The sequence below is a fragment of the Oncorhynchus kisutch genome, linkage group LG6 (genome assembly GCF_002021735.2).
Source record: "Oncorhynchus kisutch isolate 150728-3 linkage group LG6, Okis_V2, whole genome shotgun sequence".
NCBI classification, from domain to species: domain Eukaryota; kingdom Metazoa; phylum Chordata; class Actinopteri; order Salmoniformes; family Salmonidae; genus Oncorhynchus; species Oncorhynchus kisutch.
This window is the reverse complement of record NC_034179.2, coordinates 33,052,661-33,061,850: the sequence shown is the minus strand read 5'-3', so window position 1 is coordinate 33,061,850 and position 9,190 is coordinate 33,052,661. Positions and strand designations below refer to the sequence as shown.

At 40.8% G+C, this 9,190-nt stretch overlaps 1 protein-coding gene across 1 annotated transcript; it reads right to left on the bottom strand.

Annotated features, from left to right (window-relative positions):
- Positions 1–2,011: 2,011 nt before the first annotated feature.
- On the bottom strand, positions 2,012–8,692 carry LOC109892726 (zinc finger and BTB domain-containing protein 21). Its single transcript, XM_020485466.2, has 2 exons — positions 8,584–8,692; positions 2,012–7,343 (listed from the first exon to the last, which is right to left on the bottom strand). The coding sequence occupies exon 2, from the start codon at positions 7,336–7,338 to the stop codon at positions 4,282–4,284; it is 3,057 nt and encodes a 1,018-aa protein (XP_020341055.1). The 5' UTR covers positions 7,339–7,343; positions 8,584–8,692; the 3' UTR covers positions 2,012–4,281.
- Positions 8,693–9,190: the final 498 nt, after the last annotated feature.

The window sequence follows — 9,190 nt, the reverse complement described above, 5'->3', positions numbered from 1 at the left end:
GTCGACTTGATTCATGATGATGACTGCTAACTAAGATTTTGAAAGTTGATGTTGACATGATCAGTCCAATCAAAGCTACTGTGATTTGACGTCATTTTATCTGTGGCCAATGACTTTGAGCCTTCTTGCATGGGCACTTCTAATGTAACTCTATGACAGCACCCCTTGGGCTTGAATTTTTGAGCTCTCCCCATAGATTTTGCAATAACGTGGCATCCCTATGAGTGAAAGAACACTGAGCCAATTACGACGCAACTAAAGAACATTACCACCCCTACGCAGAAAGCACTGAGCTGGGCTGAAACACCAACACCAACAGCATTTTGGAGCTGCCAAACTCAAGAAAGCAAAAAAGAGACCATGTTTGTATGCGGCTTTATTAACTAAATTATTATTTTTATATATTTTTTTACATTGTTTGCAAACTGATATGTGACACGTTTTAATGCCAAAACAACATGCAAAACAGCCAAAATCATAGCTAAACAGGTGGGGTTCAAAACACGTGGGGCTCTGGCCCTGAATGATGTGTCGCTACTGACAATAGAAATCCCAGATCACACTTATAGCCAATGTCATGGCAACGTTAGCTAGTTCATGCACAGAAACGCGTCATCAGGTATAAAGGTAATCTCGTGCCGAACTGCACATGTGCAGGCCTTCAATTCATAGGCACTCCTTCGAAATAAACCTGGTCTGTTAGGTCTATTTCGCAAGTATTCCGGGAAGTCTCACCATTTTGCCTCTCTGGGTAATTATCAACCTCATACAAAGTATTTCAGACTTAATCATACTAGTATTGAGCCGACAGAGAGTAAAATCCACATGTTCTTAGCCATTCAAATTCACTCTTGTGAATTCCATTCAAATTCACTCTACTATACAAGTCGCTTATGTGCTGTTGTATTTGTGTACCAAATTAATAATTAAAAACATCTACCATACACCACACCCAGTATATATATAATTTAGAAACTGTGGTATACTGTACACCAAGCATGCAGCTTCAGACAGGTCAAGTTGTAAAGATGTTGAGGAAATCTTCAAATAAAGAATTAGTAACTAAACAGTCAAGGCATTTTTTAGGTTGAGAGGCCAGATGCTATATTCAAAAGCAGTATTTGCCATGCAGCTGTGTGGATGTTTTTCCTCGTAAGTTGCAAAGGTTTCCTCTCCAATCATGTATTTTTCATTCACAGGATGACCTTGTACAATAATGGAGAGCAAAGCATTTCCAGTCTCTATATTCTCAAGGGCCACAGAGCAGACAGCAAATTCACTTCCAGAGTCACAGCCAAAAAATTAGTCACCACTGTCCAAGTGGCTAAACAGTTTGAAAAACATATCTGTGACCCACGGCAGTGACCATTTGTCCAAGGAAAAACTTTGGCACCATTTCTCTTTGTCATATTAGTTAATTTGAATCTATTTTGCATTGTTATCTGTAACAGCTTTGGTAATGCCTTAATAATGGTACAACTAGTGCAAACATGATAGCAGTTTCAACCGTTCCATAGTGGAAACGAAAGCCAACTAGAGACATTACTAATTTAAACACATACCAACTTCTCCTGAAAACAATCATGATTCCAGGTAGTGATGGGGGGGGGAATCGCTAGTTACATTTAGGGATATTATTTTTGACGCTATATCGTATAGTTTGGACAATAGAACAATATATTTTTGGTGTTAATTGGGTGTACCTGCACCAAAACTTCATCTTTTTAAATAGGGAGCCAATTTGTTTTCAGCACTTATTTCCATGCCTGATAAAAACTTGTTTTCTCATGGCTCTCTCTTGTCCCTCTGCAGCAGACACATGGTGAGCAATATGTTTAATATATCTAATCGCAATAAAATCACAGTATTGAATCGTAATATATATCGTATCGGCACCTAAGTATCGTGACAATATCGTATCGCAAGGTCCCTGTCAATTCCCAGCCCTAATTAAAGGGTGTTAGTTTCTTATAAGCACAATATAAAACAATATACACACTCAATATCAAGGCAGCTACTGAATTATCAACTCTTTATTACAGAAAAAAATTCAAGCACAAAAACTGTAGAAAAAAACTAAACAGCTGTAGTTCATGTCGAGCAACCATACAAATATTAATCATTGCAGAAATAGCACAGTAATACTAAAAGTATTTTCATAAACAAACAAATTATAGGTACACATTTATACAAATGCTGCCATATACACAAAATTATATTTCATTTCTTTGCACACAATTTCTTTTTTTAATGATCTTGCATAAAATCCAGAGCACAAATATAAATATATACTTTGTTTGAACCTAACCACCGAATTTCAAAATCCCTTTTCCATGTGTAATTAAGAAGCTATCACCACCACAGCAAAAAGTATACACTTAAACAACCAAAATACACACTTTAAATTCTGACTCTGTTATAGGACAGGGAATTATTTTCCAAATCCCCCCCCAAGGGGCAACAGTCTTGCTTTCACATGTTCTTAATTATTATATACATATATATATAATTAACTTTGAACAAGGCACACCTGTTAATTGAAATGCATTCCAGGTGACTAGAGTGTGCAAAAGTGTTAACAAATTCAAAGGGTGGCTACTTTGAAGAATATAAAATATATTTTTTAAACACTTTTTTGGTTTCTACATGATTCCATGTGTTATTTCATAGTTTTGATGTCTTCACTATTATTCTACAATATGGAAATAGTACAAATAAAAACCCTGGAATGAGTAGGTGTCCAAACTTTTGACTGGTACTGTATATATATATATATATATATATATATATATATATATATACACACACACATTTATTGGCTCTTGGTTGTAAAACCATTCTAAATAGCCATGTAAAAAAAGTTAATATGCAAAAACACTGACTGTGCTTCATTTTAACAGATCTATTGTAACATTGTCTCAGGATGCATATGCTAAGGCCATGCAATCAATTCATAGGATTACTTGTGTATTTATCAACCTCAAACTATTTCACACTTAATCATACTAGTATTGAGCTGACAGAGAGTAAAATACCCATGTTCTTATCCATTCGGGGCGGCAGCGTAGCCTAGTGGTTAGAGCGTTGGACTAGTAACCGGAAGGTTGCGAGTTCAAACCCCCGAGCTGACAAGGTACAAATCTGTCGTTCTGCCCCTGAACAGGCAGTTAACCCATTGTTCCCAGGCCGTCACTGAAAATAAGAATATGTTCTTAACTGACTTGCCTGGTTAAATAAAGGTAAAATAAATAAAATAAAAAATTCAAATTCACTCTACAAGTCGCTTGTGTGCTGTTTTATTTGTGTAACAAATTAATAATTAAAAACAAAATCTACCATACACCACACCCAGTGGGCAGAATGTAAACAAAACTCCTTTCCCAAAAGTACATATTTTCCATATTCTTTACACAATAATCCACTAATGATAATCTGTAATTTAATGAGTGATAGCTAAAATTAAACAATAAATTATTTATTTTACTCAGGATTTACAATAACAAAAAAAAAAGTGTCAGTTGAAATACTGCATGCGTTTCCAGTTCTTATCCCCCTGCTAATCTAACTGGTCTTTGGTCTTGTTAATTTGTGTTAATTCTTCATTCTGATTTTGTCATTGCCTCAATGATATTTCATGTAGATTATACAAATAGTCAATATGAAAACCATACTTTTATGGTACAAAACAGATTACAGCTGAAATGTTTAATGGAATGCAGAGGATCCAAAATAAAGATTCATATAACTGAAATTAAAATCAATGTAATTTGACCATTATAAGTAATGTAAATATTGAACAGAATTGCAAAGTGCATATCAATAAACATGATGCCTGAGGCCACTAATATCATCTTCACACATCAATCAACACAAATTCACAACGTGCAAAAGCACATAACTGTTCTTGAATTGTACAGTACAGCAATTCCTAAATAAAGCACTTTCTTGAATCCAAAAAATAGTTATATAGGTAAAGCCAACTGAAAGGGAGTTATCTGAAATAGGTCAGTACTGTGTAAATCCAATATCAAAGGCAAAGTAACCATTGTAAGGAGCTGATGAGTCAAATAGCAGTTCATTGCAGACATTCACTTTCTCACCTCTATGACACATGGCCACTGGAAAAGATAACATGAAGGCAAGCCAACTACCAACAGCAATAGATACATTCAAAATCTTTCTTGTGCCGGCTGAGTTGTATTTGATCTCTTACGATGCTGTGAGCATAAAGTATCATCTCAGAGGCTCAAAACAGAGTACAGGTGTTTGAGTGAGACACATTTAAATGTGACTATGGCTCTTCTCGTGGCTCCAAAGACTAAAGGCAGTCTTGAATGTTCTGTGGCAGAGCTTACACATGTACTGCCTCTTAAATGTGAGGGCAGAGAGAGTGGGGGCGTGGTAAAAAAGGGTTTCTGATTCCTGAGGGGTGAGGGAATTATCCACACTATCCATCTTGGGTAGGGGGCTACTGTGTGATCTGTCCATCTCTGGCCTCTTGGTCCTGGGCATTGACGATGAGCTCCCAGGCTTCTCCTTCTCTTTTGCTACCACAGCTTTAGCTACCACTGAATCTGCCTCCATTGGTTTAGGTGGAAAAACTTGTGGGGCAGGACATCCAGTTGCATGTGTGACCGCTGGGGGTGGTGAGGGGGAGGGAGACAAAGGGCGCCTGTCATCAACCTCTCTCGTTCCAGGTTCGTCGGAGGTTGACATGTGGGACTGGAAGTGGCTCCAAAGGCGGAAGTTGGTCCTGAAGGCCTTGTTGCAGATGTGACAGATGAAGGGTTTGATGTGGCACAGCAGCTCCTGGTGACGCTCCAGGTCTTTGTGGCCACCAAAGAGCTTGCCACATTTTTCGCATGGCCACACGCCTGGCTCCTCAGGTTCGACGGAGGCCCCAGACGTCATGTCCTCCCTCTCGCTCACGGCCTCCTCAATGGGCTCATCCTTCACGGTCAGCTCGCCGTGATGTTCGTTGTGACACTGGCTAGCATTCAGGTCCTCGGGCACAAATGATGAAGAATCCTCAGAGTCCAACATAGGAGGACCTGAGGAGTCACTGTCGATGATGTCCTCTCTAGAGCTCCCCACTCCCACAGACTCCTGGGTATGGAGAGGCCTTCCAAGGTGGTCAGATACCTCTCCATTGTTCTCCTCTTGATGGCTCAGCTGCTCCTTAACAGTCATAATGTTGTGGTTGTGAACCTCCACCTGGTGTCTCCATATGCTGAAGGAAGACTTGAAGGTCCTCATGCACTCCAGGCAGGTCAGTTTCTTGTACTTGCAGTGTGCTTCATGCTCTTTTTTAACCGCTGGGCTGGAGAATCGGAGGCCACAGTACGGGCACACGGTTGCGTGTCGACAGCCCCTCTCGTGGTCTCCCTGCTCAAAGAGAGAGGACAGCTTCTCATTGCAGAGCCTGCAGGAGTAAACCTCTGTGTCTGTGTTGTCTCTCTGACTGGGCTGGTCCTTTTGGCAGAGACCGCTCTCTCTCTCAGTCTCTTGGTTGTCTCTCTCCGCAGGGTGTGTCTTCAAATGCTGCTTGAATTGATAGAGAAACACAAACAATTTCCCACAGTAAGGGCATATCAAATTTGACTTGGACCTCAGGCCACCTTTTTTGGCAAACACCTGAGACTGCGAACCCTGCTTATTTCTCCTCAGCTTCATGAGCAAGGCTTTCTTTATTTCTCTCTCCCGCACAATATCAATCAGCTTCCTCTGAAACTTCTCATCCAGCTCAAATGAGCTAGAGGATGAAGCAGGGTTTTGTACCACTCCATGCTGGGTTTGGCAGTGGGTCCAGACTTTGAAGTTAGTGTGGAAGCGTTTGTGGCAGATGTCACAAGCATATGGCTTATCTGGGTTGTGATACATGTTAACATGACGGTGCAATCCAGCATTGGATCTGAACACTTTCAAACAGATCCAGCATTTAAACATCTTGCTCTTCCTGGGATCATCAGTCCAGTCATCCATGTTGGAGTTGTGAGGTACAGATTCTGACATATTGTCATCGTCATCTTCACATGAGAAATCATGTTCGTTCACCCCTTTAGACTTTTTGAATGGGTACCTTCGATTGTCTCTCCTCACCCTTCTCTTTCCAGGGAGTTTAGAAAATGGCTTAGTAGGGTCTTGGTCAAAATTAATTTCATTGTTTTTGATGTTAACTGGTAGAGAATCCCCAACTGTGATCCTAATGATCTCAGAGGGGTCAGACAGTGGGCTGCTAGGCTCGGTCTTCACATGGAACTCCTTTCCTGGAGTTTCATCTTTATCATGCCTACTGTGGTGCCTTGACTTGAGAAGAAGTGACGGAACTACTTTCACACTTTGTTTGTGCTCTGTCTGAATCTCTTCCTCTGTATTTTCCACCATCTTAACAACAGACTGTTCTCGGCCTTGCAGTTTATTGAGCTCCAGTGTGGGGGAGAAGACTGGGATGGGACTGTCCATGGATAAGGACCTGCGCAGCAGGCTTTTTATGAGTGGGCCACTCCTGTCAATGGTCTGACTAGGCTCCCCTACCTGGCCCTGAAATTGTGGTTTGGATCTGTAGAGCCTCTGCTCCTCCTCCTCTTCTTTAGTGCTTAGATCAGACTGTAACATGACTGTTGGAGATTCACTGAAGGAGACTGAGGAGGTGAGCTGTGGCCTTACTGATGACCCTGTGTGTGATGTCTTCCCCTTTAAGATGGAGGCATATGAACTGATGGGCTTGCTATCAGAACCCTCACCAGTTGCTTCAGCTGATTTTCTGGGATTGGATGCAGTGTTCCTGGCTGATTCGTTTGGTTTCCTGTGTCCTGAAGCTTGAGTCTGTTCTCCTTGATCATTTGGACCATAGCATCCGGCCCCGGGAGCATCACCCCTTCGGCTCTGGCGCACAATGACACTCCTCAGCTGGATGTCGTTATCGTCCTCTGAGAAGGACAGCCTTTTTCTGGAGACGCAGTAGGACACATGCGGCCTTGTTGACATAATGTTGGTTAGAAAATGGATTCCTAGACTGTAGCCCAGCTCCTGGATGGCTGCCAGGCTGCCTCTGTCCACGAAGAGGGAGGATGAGTATATGTAATTCAGTACTATCTCAAAGGCATCAGGCTCACAGAAGTCCAGCTGTATCACTTTGTGGGGCTCAGACTCCCTTCTTGTGAACAGTGATTGGAAATACTCACTGCTAGCGGCGAGCACACTCCTGTGGGCCTGGTACCGCTGATCCCCCACAACCAAGACTGTGTCACAGAGCTGCCCCCTCAGGCGCTGCTCATTGAGCACCCCCAGCACAGAGAGGCCATGGGATGGATTACTGTAGTGCACCAGACTCTCCATTCTGGCTGAAAGGCAAGAACAAAAAGGAGATCCTTTTTATTTCAAGACCCGCATTTTGATTCACATGTTTTCAGTAAAAAAGTTACCTAAAAATGTATAGGCCTATACATAAAATCAAACAAAAATCGAATCTGAAGAAATATATAACAGCAGAAAAGTTGCAATAAGTATAAGTATCTAATAGCATTATGGCAAATTCATATTTGACTATGTTTCAGAAAAGTATGAATGAGATACAGATGAAAGCATGTATATTTATTGCTACTGTATTTAGTTTGCTATGCAGTCTGTGCCAACTACATTAGTGAAAATAGACTATTATTTCTCGTTATATAAATCCTTCATTTTAGAATACCAAAACACATATCATTTTGAATAAAAGTAAGTTAAATGTAATTGAGTAGTTTAGATCAATCAGCTACTGGTAGGAGTTAATGCATCTAGGCCTATCTGTGGTAAAACGCAAATAACATGACGCATGCGCATTTATAGGTTCTATTTCGATTACATCATGTCTTTAAATCAGAAGACATGGCATGCCATGGTGTCATATTTAGCAGAGACGCAGGCAGCGTTCATTCCGTTCCACACACACATAACTGTGGACACCGATATCAATTCCACATGATAAATAAACGTGTCTGACACGTTCCATATCAGAAAAGTTTATAACGCTGCGCGCCCATAGAATGTGTCTGATGGGAAGTCAGGGAAGCAAGCATTAGATCATATGCGAGACGTGGCTTAAATTCCTGATACGTTAAAAATGAAACTGGTTTTATCACTCTGGCAAGTATCTTCCTCGTTATGGTATACATTGGTGAATGAAAATGTAAACAAATAACGCATATTGCGTGGTCTGTTTGTTACTGTTGCTGGCAGTGATATCACATGATCACTTGGTGTTACAATGTTTCCGAAAGAGAAAAGTTGCATCCGAAATGCGCATTCTGAGAATGATTCAGGACTTTCAATGGAACACAATCAAACCCCAGTCCTCGAGAAACGAGTGCGTGGTCAGTGAGTGTGCGCGCACACACCCGCTACTGTATTTTCGCCCTCATTACAGCGCAGACGCAGCATCTACAGCACACCTATTCAGTTGCTCGTGAGGCTTATAAAAATAAGAAACAACCCCCTCTGAGTTACGTCAGGAAAAAAACATTTTCTCCAAAGAAGACTTCAATATAAGGCACTACCGCCAGATAGTCTAAATCAAGTAGTTTTATGGCTTTCTAAACTTACCCCTATGTCTTCGTTCTGTTCTCACGGAGCACACGAACAAGAATTTATATCAGAATTCTGTTGAGTGTATGGTAGTCGTGATTCCATCCATCTTGAACTTGACGTCATCCCACTCCAGGGATGAGGTCATCAAATACAGCGCTCGTCACGTGTGCTGCGTTCTGATAGGCTGCTTTATACCCGTAGGCGGGAATGTAGGACGTGACAGGCAAATTTAAACCTCTTAAAGTGGCAGGTCATATTTTCGTTCTTTGAGACTTAAACATTTCATTGGGAAGCAATACGAATTAACATTTTTTTTAAACATATTCCTATCAGATCAACATTGCTGTCTCAGTGGCAAAGTATCAATATTCTGTAGGCGAGAATGTGATTCTCTAAAACCATAGACGGATAGCCTACTATTGATTTATGTGGAATTACTGAATGGAAATGCATCATGTGATCATGCTCTTATTACTAGTTATGTCAATTTATTTTTATATATCCAATGAATGACAACAATCATTTGAGGAAAGCATTAGGTAAAATCAGCATTTGACATTGGTGGATGAATGTGTTTCTCTGTAACCAGATCCACTGTACCACTGAAACTAAATAGAGAGTT

Coding starts and splice junctions, on each gene's coding strand:
- LOC109892726 (XM_020485466.2), bottom strand. CDS start 7,338: ATGGAGAGTCTGGTGCACTACAGTAATCCATCCCATGGCCTCTCTGTG.